The 23,200-nt window shown below is 43.8% G+C and overlaps 1 protein-coding gene across 1 annotated transcript in view; it reads left to right on the top strand.

The window, feature by feature from the left end:
- Positions 1 to 23,200, top strand: part of LOC120524644 (multidrug resistance-associated protein 1-like) — a 104,469-nt gene that overhangs the window by 29,039 nt on the left and 52,230 nt on the right. Inside the window, exons 6-14 of the mRNA XM_039746471.1 lie at positions 3,709 to 3,883; positions 6,101 to 6,355; positions 9,076 to 9,141; positions 10,176 to 10,313; positions 10,442 to 10,588; positions 16,815 to 16,899; positions 20,701 to 20,767; positions 21,600 to 21,726; positions 22,077 to 22,253. Coding sequence (XP_039602405.1) covers positions 3,709 to 3,883; positions 6,101 to 6,355; positions 9,076 to 9,141; positions 10,176 to 10,313; positions 10,442 to 10,588; positions 16,815 to 16,899; positions 20,701 to 20,767; positions 21,600 to 21,726; positions 22,077 to 22,253 — 1,237 coding nt within the window. The remainder of the gene's footprint in view (positions 1 to 3,708; positions 3,884 to 6,100; positions 6,356 to 9,075; positions 9,142 to 10,175; positions 10,314 to 10,441; positions 10,589 to 16,814; positions 16,900 to 20,700; positions 20,768 to 21,599; positions 21,727 to 22,076; positions 22,254 to 23,200) is intronic.

Below are 23,200 nucleotides of genomic sequence, written 5' to 3'. Positions count from 1 at the left end.
AATACACACCAGAATAACTAAAATGACAGAAAACATCTGATTTGGTTAAAGATAAAAAGCGCTGGCCCAGTGACGCATTATGCAGACGTATTGCCATTGGTATAAATGAACGTCATGTTCCCCACACACTACTGCAGGATAATTCATTGACTGAAAGTACTCTTTGTGGAAGTGCAGCATCGTTCATAATGGCACCCAGTTCTGTCCTTTACCACTGGCTACAGAACGTGTAACAGATGTGGACCCCCAAGTACTTGTAGCACTCCCCAGATAGTGACCGGTCATACGGACCTATCAGCCTAACTAGACAGACACGAAGACAGGTCTGATTTATTATGAGTGAGTGTGGTGTGTCAGAGTGCCCAGTGATGGTGGGTATCCCATTCGTGATTTCTCAGATCCTGCCATACTTGCAGTATTACTACATTTGGCTTCTGTTACCCTGTGACTTTGTAATTGGGTAAGCTGCTTGAGGGCTTTCCAAGAATTTTTGTTGATCCTTTGGGAGACCATAATGGATGGTCATTACTATATACACTCACCTAAAGGATTATTAGGAACACCTGTTCAATTTCTCATTAATGCAATTATCTAATCAACCAATCACATGGCAGTTGCTTCAATGCATTTAGGGGTGTGGTCCTGGTCAAGACAATCTCCTGAACTCCAAACTGAATGTCAGAATGGGAAAGAAAGGTGATTTAAGCAATTTGGAGCGTGGCATGGTTGTTGGTGCCAGACGGGCCGGTCTGAGTATTTCACAATCTGCTCAGTTACTGGGATTTTCACGCACAACCATTTCTAGGGTTTACAAAGAATGGTGTGAAAAGGGAAAAACATCCAGTATGCGGCAGTCCTGTGGGCGAAAATGCCTTGTTGATGCTAGAGGTCAGAGGAGAATGAATGGGCCGACTGATTCAAGCTGATAGAAGAGCAACTTTGACTGAAATAACCACTCGTTACAACCGAGGTATGCAGCAAAGCATTTGTGAACACGCACAGCCTTGAGGGGGATGGGCTACAACAGCAGAAGACCCCACCGGGTACCACTCATCTCCACTACAAATAGGAAAAAGAGGCTACAATTTGCACGAGCTCACCAAAATTGGACAGTTGAAGACTGGAAAAATGTTGCCTGGTCTGATGAGTCTCGATTTCTGTTGAGACATTCAAATGGTAGAGTCAGAATTTGGCGTAAACAGAATGAGAACATGGATCCATCATGCCTTGTTACCACTGTGCAGGCTGGTGGTGGTGGTGTAATGGTGTGGGGGATGTTTTCTTGGCACACTTTAGGCCCCTTAGTGCCAATTGGGCATCGGCTACCTGAGCATTGTTTCTGACCATGTCCATCCCTTCATGACCACCATGTGCCCATCCTCTGATGGCTACTTCCAGCAGGATAATGCACCATGTCACAAAGCTCGAATCATTTCAAATTGGTTTCTTGAACATGACAATGAGTTCACTGTACTAAAATGGCCCCCACAGTCACCAGATCTCAACCCAATAGAGCATCTTTGGGATGTGGTGGAACGGGAGCTTCGTGCCCTGGATGTGCATCCCACAAATCTCCATCAACTGCAAGATGCTATCCTATCAATATGGGCCAACATTTGTAAAGAATGCTTTCAGCACCTTGTTGAATCAATGCCACGTAGAATTAAGGCAGTTCTGAAGGCGAAAGGGGGTCAAACACCGGATTAGTATGGTGGTCCTAATAATCCTTTAGGTGAGTGTAGATGTAGGCATAACCTGGCTGGGATGGTGCTTAATTATTATCCCAGTTGGGGTGGAAGATTCATGGAGGGACTGGGGGAGGCTGTCTGTCATGAGCAGTTCCTTCCCCAGTAGAACAGATGGCAGTGCTTCTCTGGCATGTCCCCAGTATGGACACCCACAAGGATCCATGGGATTTGTAGTCCTGGGGGACAACCCTGTCAGGGTCCTTGGATGCTGCCAGAGGACACTGCATGGAGATGAACCTCCACCAGACCTGGAAGTGCTTCTGCCATTCAGTGCTATGGCACTGGAAGTACCCCTGGGTCCAACATAAAGGAATCCGCTTGACCTCATCCAGGTGAGCTGGAGTCGGGTGGAAGAGGGCAGTGCTTGCCTGGAGGAGTGTGGAGGGAGAATATTGAATTGAAGAAAGAGCCACGAATTGTATAATAAAATTCAGTTTATTTGTATTTTTGACTGTGTGGGTGCTTTTGTGTTTGAAGCCTGGGGCTCTGGGATGCCCTCTATGTGTCACATACACGTGCCAACCATGTACTGGCACTGCTGCAGTTTTCTCAGAAGTGGATCAGTTTTTAAAAGGATGGTGTCTCTTTTATTTAATGCATTTATTAAAATGTGATAACTTCCTCTTCTTAAGTCTGTAAATGGAGAGTTGGTTGAGCAAGTCACAGCCAACAGATACAACTGAGAATCTCTGTTTATGTTGCAACTACTGTGCTTGAGAGTTTCCTTTTCTCTTTTTTAAATACAGTGCTGTGAAAAGGTATCTTACCCTTCCTGATTTCCTTTACGAGTGCAGATTTTTGACAAGTCTTATTAAATAAAGAGCAACTGGGAAAAAAATAACATGTTTTGTTAAGTAATTGTATTCATCTAATCATCAAAATGTGTCCAGTACCAACTGGCACTCTGTGAAAAAGTAATTGCCCCCTTTCTAAATCCACTCCATTACCAGAATACTAAGAGTCATCTGATTGAAACTTGATTCCCGCCAGCTGTGCTCAGTTTCAAAGTCAGTTACCTGTCCTCGCTGATCGTGGCACTGGAGAGTGATGAGCACACGCAAGTCAGAAATTCACTAAACACGCAGCAATATGACTGATGGACAGATAGATGGGTAGAAGAATCTCAGTGGACTCTGTACACGGGACAAGAACGACCTTGAGATACGACGCTGATTTAGATCACTGCTGCCAGTGTGAAATTCTCAGCACAAACATTCAACAGGCGTATAATGTCATCATCCATATACTGGATTCTATTCACTCTCACCCTGATCAGGATAAGCCTGCAGAGCCATGTCTGTGCCGGACCACAGTGAGATTGACAGGGGATGTAAATTGGCTTCAACGGAGAGCAGAATCTCTCTTTGTTAGGAAGGTCCCCAAGCTGATGGGGAGGTGAGACAAAAGGCGAATGTTTTAGTTTAAAGGAGCCCCACCATGTTCATGTAAAGCAAACACAAGGTTCCCCGTTAAGAACATCAGAGCAGTTGTCAAACATGGTGCTGCCAGTCTGACCGTAATATTTAGTCTTAACTGCCGTAATCTACAAATGTTATATCTGGCTGGATTGCCGAGTTTTAACAATAAAGTTGAACCGCAACACGTGAGTAAAGCAGTGAGCAGTTTGGCTGGGGTCAGCCAAAGATCTGTGGAGCACCAACCTGCAGTCCCCCTAAAAATACTCCTGTCCGCTACTGCCAGATAAACGCAGTTCCAGCAGATTAAGAAGCAGTTAAATCCTTCAAAGCTGCACAGAAACAACACAATTTAAGAGACAACGTGTTATGGGCTTAAAGGCCCAAATGCTCGTGTATGTGAGATTTAGTGACAGGTGTGTCTCTGACTTGCTCTTTCTTATCAATTGACATTTTTGTAAGTCATTTTAACAAACGCATGTCCACTTATAGTGTGCTTTAGTGAACTCCTTGTCAATGTCTGTGGTTTTGTTTTATATTTGCAGGCTGCTCATTGCCTTCTGTGAAAATCAGCCACTGTTAGACTGGAGTGGTCCCACGTATGCTCTGGTGCTTTTTGTGGCCGCGTCGTACACGTTAATCCTGCAAGTTTATCACCGCCTCAACATGTTAGCGGCTGCCAAAATTAAGACTGCAGTGATTGGATTAATATACAAGAAGGTAAGAGGAAACGTGTGAAAGGTCACATGGGACATGTCTGGACAGATTAGCGGACACAACATGCAGCCTGGGCATTTCACATATGACTTTACTGTGCAAACATATGCATGATGTGACTGATGTTAGAAATTGGGTTTGAAAATATATACAGCATTGAGAAAACACAATCAGATTTATAAAGTTTTCTACCTCACTGACTCCACTGAAACTGGAGAAAGCCGTGCCAGGTGTGAAGCCATTGAAGTTTTCCACTGACGACAGAATTTCAGAAGGTTTTACTGTGCGCAGGACCATCGCAGTTTTTAGTAGACCTGATCATGTCCTGCAGCTTCACACAGTCGCACCTTGTTAGCATTTATTTAAAAGGGTCCTTTCCTGTACTCGGCACCATGTTAAGTCCAATGTAGCGTACAAAGACAGGCTGGTAGGGTGGCTTGACTGGAGACTCTAAATCAGACTGGTGACAGCAAATGTGTGGGACTGATTTTAGGACAGTCTTGTACAATATGTTCAGAAACAATTGCAATGGATCACCTTTTGTTGATCCGAATATTTTAACAGGATATCCTTATCCATACGACAAAAAATATGTTTTGCAAATGGAAAATAAAAATAAGACCAGCACTTGTATTTATCATAAAGTGTCTCAAAGTAGGAAAGCAGGTGTAATTGGCTAAACGTTCTCAATTTAGGGGCCGAGTGGTGTCTCTGAGGCTAAGGATCTGCGCTGGTATCCAGAAGGTTGCTGGTTTGAATCCCCATCACTGCCAAAAGAGATCCTACTCTGCTGGGCCCTTGAGCAAGACCCTTAACCTGTAATTGCTCCAGAGATGCTGTACAATGGCTGACCCTGCGCTCTGACCTCAAGGGGTATATGAAAACTAACAAATTCCTAATTCAAGAAATTGTATAAGGCGAAATAAAGAACAAAGTGACCAAACCCGGTCCTCCTCATACGTGTAGAAGTAAAGGCCTTTTATCAGTTCGCCTAAATTAGGGAGCCACACCAAACATCACCAGGATTTAGGAGAACTCGTGAGCTGTCCTAACTCACTAAGAGCTGCCAGAAGATGGCGTTTAGACAGAAATCGGCACACGCGTCCCAGTAGAGGAAGAATGTTTTGGAAACGCTGGACAACAATAAACTCATAAAAAGAGAAGCCCTGCGCCATAAGCTATTTTTCTACGCAGGGAAAATGCAGCTCTGCAACAGGGACTTTGTGTTCAGCACAACCAACCATTTCTCGAATTTTGCCCCAGACTTTGAGTGCATTTGTTATAGATCGTTGCCCCAAGTGTGCATGATATTCAGTCAAAGCAATACCACAATATTAATGCACAGGGGGTCGTGGGTGCAGACCGTACTGCAGTAGCCAACATACTAGCCTGAAGGTAAACAGGGCAGGATGGGTGATTGACAGTGAAATGTCACACAAGTACGCTGAGCTGTCACTTCCACAAACCCCTGGAACATTCATCTTATGTTTTACAAGCCTGGCAAGGCTCAAGAAGGCAAGTGGAGACCCCCAGAGCACTGGATAAAGCCTGGCAGGAGGTAAGGGGGATCAGAGAGAGGGACACGGCACATAACTGTGGAAGATGAACACTGGTGACCATGATCAGCCACAACTAGTTTCAGTAACTGTTACTTTACGAGGTTCATCTGTGGGTCATTCATAGTTAAAACACGGGCTGTTGTCGGGCTTTACTCTCCTCCAGTGTGTGTGTCTCGGTCATTCCATCTCTGCACTGGTTACTGCTTTATTCTTGATATTGTGATCAAGTGGCAATAATTCTGTGCAGCTTAGCGCAGTATCCTGCCTTATTTTGTGTTCCTTCTTCTATTACTTTAATAATTATTATTATTATCATCATCTTTGTGGTGAAATCTTAGCATTTCGTTTGCAGCAAGAGGTGCCATAAGATTGTGACGTCATTCGTTCTCAGACAGGAATTCCTTGTGATGCTCCAGACATGGCAGGGATCTTTGCTAAATCACGGGGTCCTTTTGCAGCTCCCAGACTCGTCTCCTCACATTAATTGTCTGTTTGAGTGCACTGGACACGCGTGTTTGTAAAATGTGTTCCTCAAGATTTAAGGAAGTGGGCTCTAGCGTGGATCTTGGGGGTCCGGTATTAGACTGAATGTATCTGTCGTGCACTCCTCTTTGTGCAGATCTCCGCTGCTTGCTTATTTATGTCTTTTTTGGTTTCCTAGGCTTTAAGTATAACAAATTCCTCTCGACGGAAATTTACAACTGGAGAGGTTGTCAACCTAATGTCTGCAGATGCCCAGCAGTTAATGGACATGGCCTTAAACATGAACCTGCTGTGGTCCGCTCCATTTCAGATCCTATTAGCTGTCTACTTCCTGTGGAAGGAACTGGGAGCCGCCGTCATGGCAGGGCTGGCCGTCCTTCTGCTGGTCATTCCTTTAAATGCGTTTGTGGCATCCAGAGTGAAACATCTAAAGGTAAGGACATTAAAGACTTACAGTACATTCAACTGTACGTCCATCATTAGGTCAACTGACCTGAAAAAATAGCAAAACATAAAAAAGCGGCTTTAACGTTTAAAAGCTTCAGCCCACGTACTTTAAGAATTTGTCCAGTGATGAGTCGCCCTCCAGGCTCCTGCTTTGTGTGCACCATGACGTGACTGTATATTGCTGTCAAATGGCTCAAAAATGTGTGGACAGGTGGGCATATAGTGATGTGAAAAAGTAAATGCCCCCAATTCATTTCAGCCCTTAACTAACAATCATTACGTCTTTCTCAAGTCCTGATATTAGATAAGTTGTCTAACTTGAGTAACATGGAGCAGATTTAACTGTTCGCTGTTTTCCGTGGCGTCGCCTGTGATGTCTGCTCTTGTACGGAGAGTTCTTCTCTTTCAGCACTTCATTAAAAGCAATAAAAGTCATTTCTTCTAGCATAAATAATATAGGCGTCTTAACTAGGTGAGAATGCGGCTCTCCTTCCTGATTTACTGAAGTTAAGATCTACGTGTAACGGATGTCCGTTGTCAGTTGAGATTATTTCTAGTTTCTTTAGCGTTGTCCCCTGACAGACACTTGCCAGATCATCTACATCTGTCCTAATAAAGTTTGAGGAATGTGTGGCGTGTTTTATTATTCATTTAGCTAAAGTCAGTCCGTCACTGAGCATCGCAATTCCTGACCGCTGCACCACACGCTTTAAGAAAAAGAATAAAGTAAAACTCCCTGTGAAACGCCTAAGTTGTAGCTATATGAGAATTGCTGACATTGTAAAACCAAAGGTGAGATATAAGATAAACGTTTGCACAACCGGGTGTTGTAGGTTCATTTACTGTTTTCCTGATTTTTGCACATTTTTTGTGAAGCCGTTTTTCATTTTTTTGTCAAATCACCAACCCCTGACTGTTAATGTCCTCTCGCTCTTAGTGAGAACATCTTGATTTCTGTTTAGGCCTGTTCACTTACAAATCTACAGAAAGATACAAAACTGAAGCAGAACAATGAAATCAGAGCAGCATCTTAATTATCCCATCCCATACAGGTGGAATGGCACGGCTCAGCGATGACTGCGAAATTTCTGACGGGTCAACCAGTTCACGCTGAAAAGCCCCGTCACCAAATAGCCTGAAGTTGTTAAACTTGTCACGGAACAGGGATGACGTGTTTTTGGCTTGACGGTCTCTGTAATATAATGAGGGCGTCTCAATGGTGTCTAAATTAGGTTATTAGCCTTTCGTCATCACCATGAGACAAATAATAATTGCAGTCCTGACATTGGAAAGAGCTAACACTACCATTACCGGTTATGTCATGTAACACACAGCACAACTGGTGTGGTCTTCCTTTCAGGTGATAGTGGGCACCTCCTCAGAGCCTGGGCCCTCGCCAACCTGCAAACACCACAAGACCGGAGATACAGTGGGGGAAATGGGTATTTGATCCCCTGCTGTGTAATGTGTAAGTTTGCTCACTGTTTCCTCTAAGGGTCTCTAGCTCCCTAGTGGGAATAAGTTCTTTTTAATTGCGGCGTTTTACGTAACCCAAAACTATAGCGGTTTAATGTAATAAGGCGATATCCCTCCCTTAGGGAAACGGCGGTAAAAATCACAGAAAATAACAGCTTTCTTTAATGACGATGTACGCGGCATAACAGACGAAGGAAGCCATGACAACGCTTTGCGTATAGTTTGTCATTTTTCGTCGCTGCGTTGAAAGGATTTTCAGGACAGTTGACGTTATCACCCATCCGTGCATCGGCTTCAAGGTATTTAGCTGCTGTCCAAGTCTTATATACTGTCTTCTCCACGTGCAGACCCTTACTTAGGCTCCAAACAAGGGAAAGGAAAAGATTCCATTTCATCTCTAACATATACTCATACAAATGCTTGCCTAGCACTTCTAAATGCTGAGAGCCCCTGTGTGCTAACTCTGGCCTGTACATGTGAGTGGATTTATAAAATAATTTTTGTACAGAGCACAGTGACATTAAACTTATATTCTTATTACACTCACTTACAAAGAAATGAATAGTCTCTCATTTTTATGGAGAGAGAGGGCAGTTGAGCCCTACTGTTCAAAATCGCTTAATCGTGGCCTCCTCATATTGTGCTGTGGAACGGAAATCTTGTTAGCCTCCTTAATCGTTACTGTGCTGTCTGTCTTGGCACCCACAGAGGACAGTAAAATAATTAAAAGGAATTAAAGTAAGCAGTAAAATATCTTAGAAAGGAGGACATTACAGTAGAGGGTCAGCTCAAGTTGGACGGTTGGGAGACAAAGTCAGAGAGGCGAGATTGCGTTGGTTTGGACATGTGCAGAGGAGAGATGAGGAGTATATTGGGAGAAGCATGTTAAGGATAGAGCTGCCAGGGAAGAGGAGAAGAGGAAGGCCTAAGAGGAGGCTTATGGATGTGATGAGAGGGGACATGCAGGTGATGGGTGTGACAGAGCAGGATGACGAGGACAGGAAGATATGGAAAAAGATGATCTGCTGTGGCAACCCCTAACGGGAGCAGCCAAAAGAAGAAGTTCAATATCTTTCATCTTTTTATGAACTAAGAATTTGAAGACTAGCATTATGTGACACAGAATTTGTCTAATAACTGATAGGTGATGCTTGGAAGTTTGCCATCTACCCCCAGTGCCACAGCCTCAACTGTCTAACTGTTTCTCTTTATGTCTTTTCTTATCTTCAGAAAACCCACATGAAGGCCAAAGACCAGCGCCTTAAACTGCTAAATGAAATATTGCATGGAATTAAGGTAATGCTTGTTGTTAAGATTACACTTTTTCATGTGCTGGTATTAGATCTCAGTTCCTTCCTCAGCGTCCTTGGACGGGGCGGTTTGGGCACATTAGCGAGCACAGCAGTCTCACCTGACTGAGGCCTGGACTGGGCTACAGCACTGGCTTGACCATCAAACTCAGTCTGGAGCCTCACTAACATCCTGCGCAGGGCAGGAGCGATGCCTGGACTGGATGGCAGCCCATCGCAGGACAAACACACACTTGCCACACACATACTTCGCCACTTTGCAGTAGCTTTGCCAGTCCACGATGCTGGTTGCAAGTCATAGTCAGTAAGTTATGATTTTGACCAAAGGCGTAACAAAACCCAAGGCTTTTTTTGTTTATGTGAAACAGAAAGTAACTGGAGACAACATTCAAGTTTCTGACATGTTATCAGTTCCATCCATCCATTATCCACCCTGCTATATCCTAACTACAGGGTCACAGGGGTCCGCTGGAGCCAATCCCAGCCAACACAGGGTGCAAGGCAGGAAACAAACCCTAGGCAGGGCGCCAGCCACCTGCAGGGCATGCACACCCACACCCACACACCGGGGACAATTTAGGACCACCAATGCATCTAACCTGCATGTCTTTGGACTGTGGGAGGAAACCCACGCAGACACGAGGAGAACAAGTAAACTCCACACAGGGAGGACCTGGGAAGCAAACCCAGACGGGTCTCCTAACTGTGAGGCAGCAGCGCTACCCACTGTGCCGCCCCATGTTATCAGTTTTTTTTTTTTTTCTATCATTAAGTCATTTAGTAGGAATCAGAAATAAGCCAAATATTCCACCAAAGTTCGCGTGTCGGGCAGACTGCTTCTTAGAGGGTACCAGACTCATTGCGAATAAGTAAGCAATAAATGTAACTTCAAGTTTAATGGCCAAAGCCGCAAGCATCTGGAGTACTAGGCGTCGTGTGATGTTTGGTGAGCATGAAAGTGGGTCTCGTCAAATTGCTGGGTCAACACCGATGACCAATGGTCCTCTGTCCTTACTTTAGATCCTCAAGTTGTACGCCTGGGAACCTTCATTCCTTCAAAAAATCGTGAAAGTACGAGAAGGAGAGATGGAGGTGCTGAAGTCTTCGGGCTACCTGACTGCCTTCTCCATGCTGACGCTGACCTGTGTGCCTTTCCTGGTAAGACCGCCATGACACTTTCACGCCCGTCTCTAGAGATGTTTTACTCATCACAAGCTCTGTGCTCTGTGCAGCTCCGGAGCCTTCACATTCCTGGATTAATGAACATTTTTTATTATCATTTCCAGGTTTCTATGGCCAGCTTTGGAGTGTTTGTTATGACGGATAATGAAAACGTTTTAACGGCTTCCACAGTTTTCACCTCCATTTCTCTGTTTAATATTCTACGACTCCCTCTGTTTGACCTGCCAACGGTGATCTCTTCCATTGTTCAGGTACGCTAAAAAAAATCTCTGTTCTGAAGAAACCTAAAGAATTAAAAACATCAAAGACGCGTCACTCGCACTATGCTGAAGTAAAAATAAAAAGAAGAGAAAGCGCGTTTGTGTTTTGCGAGAGAACTGAGAATGAAACACTGAAGTCAACGCTTAAAAAAATCAACAAGAACAGTCTAGAAATGTGTGTGTGTGTGCAGATCTGCAGGTAACTAGCCCACAGTGGGTGCACTTGTGCAGACTCCAAACCCAAAAAAGATAAATCAGGAGCTCTATTAACAATCAAATGAACAGACAGGCGTAACAGAAATACACAAAGGCAGCAAACCGCTCACTGGGCCTTCATCATGCAATAAGCCAGGGGTGTCGAACTCCGGGCCTGGAGGGCCACAGTGGCTGCAGCTTTTCATTCTAACCGTCTTCTTCTTTAGTGACCAGTTTTCTCTGCTAATTCACTTCTTTTCCCTTCATTTTAATTGTCCTGTTTTTAAGGATTCACTCCTCTGAATTGATTCTTTTCTTCATTGAATGACAGCCAAACAGAAATGAGACGTGAAACAAGCCAACAGATGACCAGCTAAACTGGGGCTTCAAACTCCAACCAATTTCTTAATGAGTTGCTGATTCTTGCTGTTAATTAAACCTGTTGATTTTAATCAATTAATGTTTAATTCCAATGCTTTTTTACTGCTCTCATTCTGCCATAGCAGAAAATTCCCAAACGGTTGATTTTTCTCTTTTTTCTAAGAACATCATTAAAATGTTTTGGTGACCTGAGAGATCAGCCTTACCGACACCATCACCTTTCTCTATTTCCACATATTATGTGATGGCACAGTTGAGCTGGTCGTGTGGCGGCTTTTTTTGTGGCTCATTATTGTTTGGCTGCTAAATAAGGAAAAAGAGACAACTAAAGGGTTTGAGTCAAGTTAATTAAAACTAAGGCCAAAGAAGTTAATTTGCAGCAAAAAACTGGTCAGTAATGAAAGAGATGGTGAGACCTTCCTTAGCAGTCACTTATGGAAGAAAGTCCTGAGCAATAACTGGAGCCAGCACTACCGAAAAGAACTCCTGGTAGTGTTCTCTCATAGCTGTCTGGCTGCCTCAGGTCTCCTTATAAATTAGCAGGCCATGCAAAGGGTAGAATGCAAAACCTAAAACAGACAAATCCAATAAATCGTAAAACAAGATGAAAAGTAGGGACACTTGTAGTGAGATGTCGGATTTCCCATAAGGCCAACCTAGGCCATGGCCTAGGGCGCAGCAGTCAGGGGGGCGTATATACAGAAGAAATAGCAACCAAATATTTACAAATATTTAGTAGTATTATTTTGAAAAGGCCATATAAAATGCTGTTTTTTAAATTTACGTCTATATACATTAAATAAATTGAGCGGTACATTTACGTTGCTCATCTCTACAGCTTGCGCTGTCTTGTTCAGTCACAGGCAAAAAGCATTTGCTATTTCTGTCTCACACATTCAGCATAAATCTTGTGTGTATTATCGTAGTATTTCCTTCTACTTACCCTTTACCTGTTCTCTCAAGGGCAAGTGTTCTCGTCAAGTTCGTTATCGGGTTGGTTGCATTTTAAGATGAACACACACATACATAGATATATATATACACACACACACAGACCCTCACCACAACAGGGCCCCATGAATGACACACACACAGCTGGTTCACCTCTGGCACTTTAAACCACACAAGTGCCTTAGGAATAACACAGCCTGTCACTTTCTCAGCACTTCAAGTGACCTATCGGCACAAACAACATATGATGTTTTAGTGATATCTCAGACAGAAATATTACTTTTAGTCTACAAGAATACATTTAAACATACAAAGACTCAGCACTCTTGATTATAGGCCATTTATCAGCCAACAATACCATCTTTATGTCCTGTTCCCTACTATTGAGTGGAGCTCTCGCCCTCAGCCTTAATAAACCTCGCAGCACAGAGCGTATGGCAAATCTCCGACTGCACCAGGTGCTTAAAGAAATCTAACTTATTACTTCAATCACTCTAGACATTAAGACAAAGCATAGAAAGCTAAAAGCAGCATGGTATTTATTACAAGAATGATAATAATACCACTGGAACAAAGAGTAATAGAAAATAAGACTGATGGAAAAGTTTGAATATATTTTGTCTTTAGAAAAAGCTTACGGAAAAGTTACAGATGACAAGGATGAATGTCGCAAGGCAGCGTTTGATTTAGCAATCGATGGTCATAATGCTTTTCTGATGACCAGTGACGTCTTCCAAGTGATTCATTACACTCATATCTCTTGACTTCTACATATCTATTGATAGTAGGTACACAAAATATTTTCTTACTACTTTTATATACAGTTTAGTTTACTCAGGGCCGTAAGCCTGAAAGCCGGACTCGACTTCAGTGAAACAATTGAAGCCTTTTCATGGACAAAAGTGCGAAGGAAGAAATTCTAGTAGATACTTAAAACGACTTGAAGAAATTCAATGGAAAGTTTTTTTGTAGGTGTTAATGTTATGCAATTTCATAAATAGTGTAGTAGTGTAGTTTTGAATTAAAAATATAATGTGGTTCAAAGATTGTATTAACTGCTTATATGTTTCAAAAATAAAGTATTACATATTAAATTGAAATTTATAAATTAACATTTTTTGGCGCATAATTATGTGCTTTGGCCTAGGGCGTAGAAACATGTAAACCCGGCCCTGCCAGTTGTAGTGAAGCAGGCACACAAAATGATGAAAAGTTTGTAAAGCCTCAAAAAAGGAGCAAAACCAGATCAGGACCTTAACAAAATGATATAATAACAAAACCAGCATGACAAATATTAGTTCAGAAAACAACGAACAGGAAAGGACAAACGAGGGAATGAAGGCTGTTTGAAACGTAACACCAGTAAATGCAAGCAGAGCACAGGAGGTCTGCCTCAGACTCAACACAATGCCAGAGCTGCCGCTACTGCTTTAGGGCTGCTGTGGTGGTCTCGCAGCTGCGGTGTTAGGAGACCCCACCCCTTGAGGCACCACATTAAGGGCGCAGGGCAATGACATGGAGAACACAGTAACATACTGCAAAATGGAAAAATAATCAATAAATAAATCAGACACAGGAGAAAAGCCCCAAGAGAACCAAATGATCAAAAAGAGAACTAACAACATAACGTGACAAATAAAATTACGAAATGTAGCTGCGTTTTTCCAAACTTGCCAAAGTTCAGCAGCTCTAACTCAAAAAATGGGATTCAACAAAAGCCTGACACACAGAAATGATTCCACAGACAAAATGTCTTCATTTTTAAAAGTTTAGTTAAATTTCAAAGTAAAACAGTTCACACAAAAAAGAATAGCAAAAAAAAAAAGAAAAATTCTTGTTAAGAAAAATTCTGTTCAAAGCTTAATTCTTGTTACATCTCAAATCGTTACTATTTACATTTCTGAACCATTTCAAAACGATGACGGTCAGAAAACTGTATGCCTATCCCATCTCTGAGATGAAAATGGGTCCCTCTTTACTGGGACCAGTTCTAAACACAACTGACACAATTATAACAGTTATAGTCAGAAAGTTCTCTCTCTTACTGACTTATAGGGGGAAATCAATACACCATTAACTATGACTATGAAAGAAATTACATTCTATTCAAATTAAGCAAACATTAATATGAGTTTAACTCAAAACTTTCACTTTCTAAGATTACATGAAATAAAGAGTAAATGCAACACCTCCGCCATATGCAAAGTCTTGAGCCTGAACACAACGCCATCAGATGAGTCACAGAAATGTCAGTTTGTGTTTGAAGGATAGAAAATGTCTGATTGACACCCCAGCACTGAGGACGTTTAGCCAACAGAAGTGTGTCAAGAAACAATAAGGGGGCTCCTTCATACTTACGGCAATATGCCTTTATAGTGCCTGCCATCAGTAGCCAAGCCAGAAGATGTTCTTTTTAATAATTGTCATGTGTGTCTGAGTCGGCGGTTGTTGCTTGTTAAATTGTCTATCTGTCATCGTATAGTGCCGTTCATATCTGTCTGCCTATTAATTATATAGTGCCTTTACTCTCCGTTCCATAAGTATTTGGGCAATGGATTTGAAATAAAACAGTCCTCATGTGATTGTAGACTTTCAGATGTAATGTAAGGCGTTTACCAAAAATATCGTGTCAGCCGTTTAGAAATGACATTTTTCTGCATAGCCCCCATTTCCAGGGTCTCAAAAGTATTTGGACAAACTAACATCATCATCAATTTGAGGATCATTTTCAATATGCAGTATCATGATTTCACGATGACTGCCTGAACTCTGAACACACGGCCATCTCCAAGCGCTGGCTTTCCACTCCACTGATGCTGTGCCAGGGCAGCTGTCTACTGAGCCAAAATGATGAAAACGGTGTTGCTGTTCAAATACTAACTGTATATACTGTACAGTCATATGAAAAAGTCTGGGAATTGAGCAGTGACAGGCATTCAAATCAGCACAATGACAAGGGGACCCACATTTGTGCACAGCCAGTTTTTCACATTTAATTTAATACAACTAAATACTGCGTCACTAAAAATCTTTGTTCGGAAAACACCGGAGTACTCAGATGTTCCTAGAAAATGAAAGACGTACCACTGTTATCTTTACTGTTGAAAGGAGAGTCACTTATTATGCAGGCTGAGAGGGGTCACAAACTTTTTCATATGTCTGTAATTATGAATGAGATGAATGGAGCAATAAGGCTCATCCAGTGGAATCCAAATCCAAATTCCCTTTTTTGGTTTTATTCATTCACCAGTATGAAATGTACAGGAATTTATCTTGGAGCTTCTTCTACCAGAACACAACCTGACATACAAATGACATAAATAACAGATGTTAAACAATATTCATTTTAAACAGTTGCAGAATAGTGAAGGCGCGCAGTCATACATACACACATCACCGAGACCCTATGACTAACGACAGGAGACCATTCAAAAACCCGCTTGCCAACTGCACAGTTTGGATTAAAATGGGAGAAGCAAGTAAAACATGCATGAGGGCCTCAGTCAGTCCATTGGAATAACCATCAGGGTCTGTGTGTTCCCATGATCCTCCACAGTCAATGCCATGAAGCACATTAGAGCGCCATTAAGAAGTGAATTGCATGAATCATACAAGCAGATGGCGGCGTGGCATATTGGGTAATGGGACTTCGTCACATCTTCACGGACGTTTGGGTGAATGCCAACGTGGTCAGCCTAGCAGATCTGCAGTTATAGTTGATGTTCTTCCCGTAGATGAGCAACTGAGGCTTATGGGCGACTCCAAATTATGGTGCTGTGAAGGAGTCTGAGTGTGTGTGTCTACAAAGCTGGTTTCTGTCTTGTGCTCAGCGATGCCATGAGAGGACTTCTTTGTCTACGATCCCACAATGGGATAAAGAGATTCAGAAAAGGGATGGAAGGATTTTTGAAGTCGGTCACTCCAGCCAGAAGACGCAATACAACACCGGTCAACAGCCATTGTGATGACTTCCAAGATCGGGACTTTATAGTGACTCGGCCAGGAGAGCTGAACTAACAGCCGAGGGATTCTCAGTCCAGTGGCTACCCATGAGAGGGGAGCACATTAAAGTATTGACATTCACTGTAGGTTAACATTTCTTAACATCTCTCTATATATAAAATCCTACATCTGTCCGTCTGCTTTTCACGAGAGAACGACTTCACCGATTTAGATCAGATTTCTTTTCTATAATTTCCTTGAACATTCCGGTTGGTTTTGCGACTTCTCTCACCTTGCTAAGTATCATCGTTCACTTGCAGGAGTGATATATTCACGTAAATCTGAGACACCTCGAGGGGAGGTGGAGCTGTGACGTCAGGATTAGGGAGTCGGCAGGGCCTTCTGTGTTTTAGAGTGTACCTCGCCCCCTCTTAGCTAGCGATACCTGTTTATTTATTGATTTTTAAAGTTTCACTACTACACCAGCTGAGCTGCAAGCGATGGCTAGTGTTTGATAAAATGCCGTCATGGTCATGTATGCCTGCATAGCCACACTGTCAGTGCTGTCCTCTTAGAATCGATGGCCTATGGACTCTTCCGCGGTCGTCATTTACAGCTTCTCTCATTCTCTCAGTGTCAGATTCCAAAGGAGCTAAACGGCACCTGTGTCTGCACAGCCATCTCCTGATCACTTCGTATAAAATGGCATTTAGGTTCTCACATTTCCTCTGTTTCTCTGTTTGTTTAGACAAAAATATCTCTGGGCCGGCTGGAGAGATTTATCTGCTGCGATGAACTTGACCCCACTAGCGTTCAGACGGAGTACCTTGGAGGTAGGTAGCCATCGCTCAGCAGCACGCGTACTTGACTCCACAATTATGAAGTCACTTCTGTTACGAGTCTCGTATTTTGAATAATTCTTATGGATTTTAAAAAGGCAGATTTCCTATGAAATGTACAGTATGTGTGTATTCAGGGTTTTTGATACTGACATATTTATTTTTAGCCTTCCCAGCTTACCTTTAAAGTGTGATGCCGTTTTGTTTGATTTATAGGCACAGCCATTTCATTGGTCCCACTGCTGCCAGTTGCTGGAGGGGACGAGGTTTCAAACATTGCGGTGTCTGATGTCATAGACATGACACTTTACCAGCACTATGTGTCTTTTATCATCCGTGATTAAGGATAATAATAACAGAAAACTTTGTGCGTGCCTTTTGAAATCTTTTCACAGTCCTCTTTGACTTTGTCTTTCAGTTCTTGTTTTGGCTTCAGCAGCAGATTTTGTGTCTTTTGATTACCAACATGTTTGTGACTTTCACTAAAGCTGATGTCACTTTATGTGACTTAAGCTGCAGAGCATGATCTCCTGATGTCAGCTTACACGACTGGAATGTAAAATGCAGCAGTTCGCACCTTTAGAGGCAGCCAGTAGAGTGAGTGCTGCCTGATGGATCCAGTGCTGTATGAACGGTCAACAGGCACAGCAAGTTCAGCCGCAACCTCATCCCTGTCATAAGAGGAGACACCAGCAGACAAATGAGCTTCTCTTCTGCCTGTAAGGTTTGAAACTCCCGCCTTCCTTATTCCTTGTCGCTGTGCTCTGTGCATTGTGCTGCCAGATGAGCATTCATTGGTGGTCAGCGCTCGTGTACTCGGAGCCCACCCACGACTAACGACAAAGTCAAACCTGTTAAATAGAACATCTCAAACGTTCACTTGACTTTGGGTGTTTAGGCTAAAAGGTAAAATGAGGCAGCAAAAAGGGATCAGGAGATAAACACGGCAAGCAAAGATCAGAAGCAGAAGAACGTTCATCTGTTCGCTGAAACGGAAACTCTAATCAAAAATCCTAATTGATGGGATTGTTTCAACAGGGCGCTAACAAAGTAAAGTCCAATTTTATTTGTCATCTTTGATCGTTTCCTTTGCCCTGGCCCAGCATTGCTTGGTGTAGATGTCTCAGACGTTGTCTTCAGCTGACCACACATTCTCTGCACAGCCTTGTGGTCCTGTTGCAGGCAGCCTGAAACCTAAAGACACTGTCATGCTTTCTTTACCAAGGTGTCAGTGTGCTTGGATCAGGTCAGGTCCTCTGTGACGTGGACACCGAGGTATCTGAAACCATCCGCCATCTTCACCTGAGTGCTTTTAACACTGAGTTGGTGCTTCTGCCACTGCTCTTTTCTCCCAAAGTCCATAACCCGCTCCTTTATCTTGCTGGTCTTGTCCTGACACCAGACTGACCACCAGACTCTCCGTGTCATCCATCTAAGCCTCCTCATTATTGTCAGATATCATGCCTGCCATGGTTGTGTCATCAGTAAACATGACAATGATTTAAGAGTCGGGTGCAATCACACGTGCAGATGGAGTACATCAGAGGGCCTGGTACACAGTCCTGTGGAGCCCCTGTGACGAGAGTGAGGGATGATGAGGTGTGGCCACTCCCTCAAACCACCAGGGGTCTCCCTGTCAGGAAGTTACTAACCCAGCTGCCCAATGAAATGTTCAGACGCAGGTCTGGTGATGAGCTTATGGGGTTTACGGTGTTAAATGTGGAACTGCAGTTTTAAATAGCACTTCATTCTCTCTCTTGTCCAGGTTGCCAATACAGTTCGAGGTGATGACATCATCATTCGTGGATCTGCTGTAATGGATCCAGATCTTTAGGCAGAGAAGGGCATACAGAATATGCTTTTATCGAGTGGCCTCTTGACGCACGTCATTGCTGTAGGCGTTAGTGTGATGGGGTGATAGTCATTCAGGCTGGTACATTGGTGGAGCTGTTTAGTCTGCTACTGACCGCAGTCCTTGCCACATACGCCTAGGATACGACTGTTCAAATTGCCTTTTTACTTTCTTCCCACGTCATCGCTTTAGCAGCCTTAATGGCCGTCTTAGATTGTACGAGGCAGTTTTGTAATCCTCCATATTCCCAGACACAACCCTTAGTTGTACGCAGCGCTTCATGATTTTACTCACCTATGGTTTCTGCTTTGGGTAAGTCCTGAGGGTGACCTTTGGTATCGGTATGTTTTACGAGATATCCAGTAAATCGTATCACAGCTTCTTTAGACGCATCGATGTTAACGTCAGAAATGAGCTTGGCGTACTCCTGTCGGCAGCACCGATCGCGTCCTGTGGAGAGTGGCCTCTGATTGGTCTGTCAAACATTCAACATCACGCATGACTTGAGCTTCCTGCATTAGTTTTGGTTTATATCTGGGCATAAGAACCATGGTGGCATGGTCAGAAGGGGCTGATGCTGTAAGCCCATCTCTATATATGGTGCATAGCAGTGGCCAAGTATCCTGCTGTGAGAGATAACCCTGGGCACGGACAGACACCGAGACATTCAGATGTCCACAACACACACTTGGTTTTCCTCTGCTCACACAGCACACACACAGTGCCCAAAGACTCACAATAACTCAGTCTTTTCCTTTCTTCTCTCTATTGCCACCTCTACTCCATTCCTTGCAAGCTCCATCCTCTTCCACCTGACTCCGGCCCCCAAATGCAGTGAGGCGGCCCCTTTTATGACACACCCGGATGTGCTGCAGGTGCTCCCTGATGATCTTCCGGCAGCACTTCCTGGTGTGTTCATGGCTAGGGAACCATCCAGGCGCCCCCTGGTGGCAGCCACGGACCCCTACAGGGATGAGCTTCCCAGCTCTGTATCTGTGGCCATGGAGGAATCCATGGGGGGCCGTCCTCTTGCATCCAGGAGAATATACTGTCCCTCTCCCGGTCCTTCCTTGTTCCAGGCGTCCCAGTGGGGCAAGGTCCCTGATCGTCTGCCACACTGTCAAGTGTCCTGTCTCCTCTGGTAGTACTTGTGATGTGCATTACGATTTTCAGATTAGTCTACAGTAGATGAAATCACCAACCACCAAGAGGGCAGCATCCTGGCTATCACGCTAGTGCCAACTGAGTGTCTCATCCACTTCTGTTTGGGCAGTGTGAGTGTCTGCTTGAGGTGGAATCTACATGGCCATGACAATGACCACAGTATCAGGGAAGACCAGGCACTACTCATCACCTGCCTAATGCCATCCCTACTTTGAAGCTTGGTGGTGGCAGCATTGTGCAGTGAGGACAGGGAGACTGGTCAGAATTGAACAGAGAGAGGTCCCTGAAGAAAACCTGCTCCAGAGTGCATGCCACGTGAGATTGGGGCACCTTTCAGCATGGTGATGACCTGAAGTGTGCAGCAAACACAAGGCTGGCATGGCGTCAGGACAAGTCTCAGTGTGTCCTTGAAAGAACATGTGTGATGGGTCACAGGCTGACTGAACTTGAGAGGATCTGCCTGGAAGAGTGGGATCAAGTGCCCAACTCCAGGGGTGTAAAGGTTGTAGAGGACTACCAAGAGTTCTGCCAGGGGGACATCAAGCTAATACTGAATTTAGGGTTTTTGATTTTTAATAAATGTGCAGGCAGACCTTTCTGAAAATGTGTTCCTCACTTTGTCATTATGGGTTACTGAATGGAGATTGATGGGCAGCAATGGCAAATGTAAAGTACAACCCAATCAAGCATGCAGAAGGTGCAGTTGTGAATCCACTGCCAGGCGTGTTATACTTTATCGTCGTACCCTTTCATGTTCATTCACTTCTTGTTTTCTGCAGGCCATGCTGTTGGATTTGTCGATGCCTCGTTTCGTTGGGAGAAGACTGGATGTGCTGCATTGAGAGAGTGAGAGACGCCCAGTTTTTATGGTTTATGAACAGCAACTGTCCCTACACTTTGTGTTTTCTGTAATTTTGTTTCTTTAAGTTGTCACTGATTTATAAAACGGGCAGATTCAGGGTGTGTGTGCCCACACACACACATGATGCCACTTCTTGGATAAGAAAGAGAGTGGAAATAAAAAAAAAGATGAGCAAGGACCCCACAGCTGTCCTAGGAGGACACAAGGCAGTGACGTCTACGATTCTGCACCACCCTGTTAGAAAGCAATTAAAACAAATCAAATGAGAATAAATCAGTCAGGGGTAAGTTCATTTGTCAAGGGGCCTGTCATCACCAAAGGCCATTTAGGGAATCTCTAATTAGCTGTTAAGATCTTTTTGGAGTGTAATGGCATTTCAAAAGCTGAAGAAGTGCAGTAGGTCTTCAGAGTTTGAGACATCAGTGTGTTGTGAACAGACAGATAGATCAAACTTAATTTGGCTTTTTACAGAGGATTATTAAATGAATAAATACATCAGTAAATAAAGACGGACTAAAAAGAGAGAAAACTTCTGACTTGGCAGGCCCCGTGCCAGTCAGGTGCTACACAGTCACATTGCTGTTGACATACAGGAGCCCCATTGGTCGCCATGGCATTCGATTTTGTCTTCATTCTGTGCCCCTCTGCTATCTCCATTGTTGGGCATCCCTGCTGTCACCTAACAGGTTGATTCATGCTGGTGCCACAAGTCCCACTTTAGTGGCTACACCGAAATTTGATGCTGCGTCTGTGGATGTTTTGCGTCGTTGACCTCTGATCAGGTATTTTCATTTCAGTGTATTTTGTTATTTTCAGGTTAAATTTGAAAATAGCTGATGAGTCGCTCGTTGCTGTGGTCGGGCAGGTTGGCGCCGGTAAATCCTCTTTACTCTCGGCTATCCTTGGAGAGATGGAAAAGGTTGAAGGCCTCCTCCAGAGAAAGGTCAGTGGGACGTGTTGTCTTCATCATGCGCCATAACGTATTTCATAAAAGCCTCTTCCAAATTCCTGCAGGTATGAAACGGGGCATCCCGAGCAGTGAAAGTCTTGGTCCTTTTGAGCCTCTTTTATTTTATGTGTGTGGCGTCCAAGGATTAAGGTGTTGGGCACAGCAATGAGAGTGCTGGGCAGTACAGGTGGACTGAAATTGGCAAAATGCACACGTCAGTGTCTAAAACGTTCTCTAATGAAGGCCTGACTGAGCTCGCCAAGCCAGCGGTCCGCTTCACTGCTCTCAGATTATTCGAGGTGCCCTCTGAGCTCTCGTAATGATGCACTTGACCTCCTCTCCAGGGCACAGTCGCTTACGTATCCCAGCAGGCCTGGATTCAAAATGCTACTCTTCAAGAAAATATTCTCTTTGGTGCCGAAATGATTGAGAGCCGCTACCACCTGGTTATGGAGGCGTGCTGCCTCCTGCCAGACCTGGAGCTTCTGCCACACGGGGACCAGACGGAAATCGGAGAGCGGGTGAGTAGGATGGCATCCGAAGTGTATCATTTAAAAAAAATGAAAGTTATGATGCAAGAATGACATTTTAAATCAAAAGGGCTTCTTTGGTTTGTTTTAAAGCGTTTTCCGTTTTTTCCTTTGCTGTTTTGGGAACTTGTTATATTCATTCCTGAGTTTTATAGGTTGGAGATCTCATTTCTTTTATAGAATTCATTTTATAGCAGCCAAACTTCTTTCATTTCTTGTTTTTATTGTCCTGCACTGCTATTGGTTGCTGCCTGTATCGTTTTGGTGTTGCCAGGGTGATGGTGTCAGGTTTGTGCCTCGCTATGTCACTTGCCTGGCACCGTTTAAACAAGAGGCCTGTTAGATAGATAGATAGATAGATAGATAGGAAAGGTGCTATATAATAGATAGATAGATAGATACTATGCACACTGCAGTCCCAGGTATTTCTAGGTCTGTACCCTCTGCACAGTCACCTCTGATGATCACAGGGTCCGTGAGGGGCCTGGTCCTCCTAAAATCCACCACCAGCTCCTTGGTTTTGCTGGTGTTCAGGTGTAGGTGGTTTGAGTCGCACCATCTAACAAAGTCCTTGATTACGTTCCTATACTCCTCCTCCTGCCCACTCCTGATGCAGCCCACCATAGCAGTGTCGTCACGTGGCAGGACTCCGAGTTGTATTGGAAGTCTGATGTATCTTGGCTGAACAGGACCAGAGAAAGTCCAGTCCGCTGCGGCGCTCCTGTGCTGCTGACCACAATGTCAGACCTGCAGTTCCTGAGATGCACATACTGCTACACACCACGTCCAAGATTGTGGATACAAACAAATCTGCTGTTGAATTTTGACGTCAGTTTCCTTTTATGTTTGGCTTCAAGCCTCGGTTTACAGATTTACCAGAGACAAACGTCGACTTGTTTTTCTAACTGCGTTTCACCTCCTGATCCCTCATTCACTTT

The sequence above is a fragment of the Polypterus senegalus genome, chromosome 2 (assembly GCF_016835505.1).
Source record: "Polypterus senegalus isolate Bchr_013 chromosome 2, ASM1683550v1, whole genome shotgun sequence".
In the NCBI taxonomy this organism is placed as follows: Eukaryota; Metazoa; Chordata; class Cladistia; order Polypteriformes; family Polypteridae; genus Polypterus; species Polypterus senegalus.
This window is presented reverse-complemented; position numbering and strand designations above follow the sequence as displayed.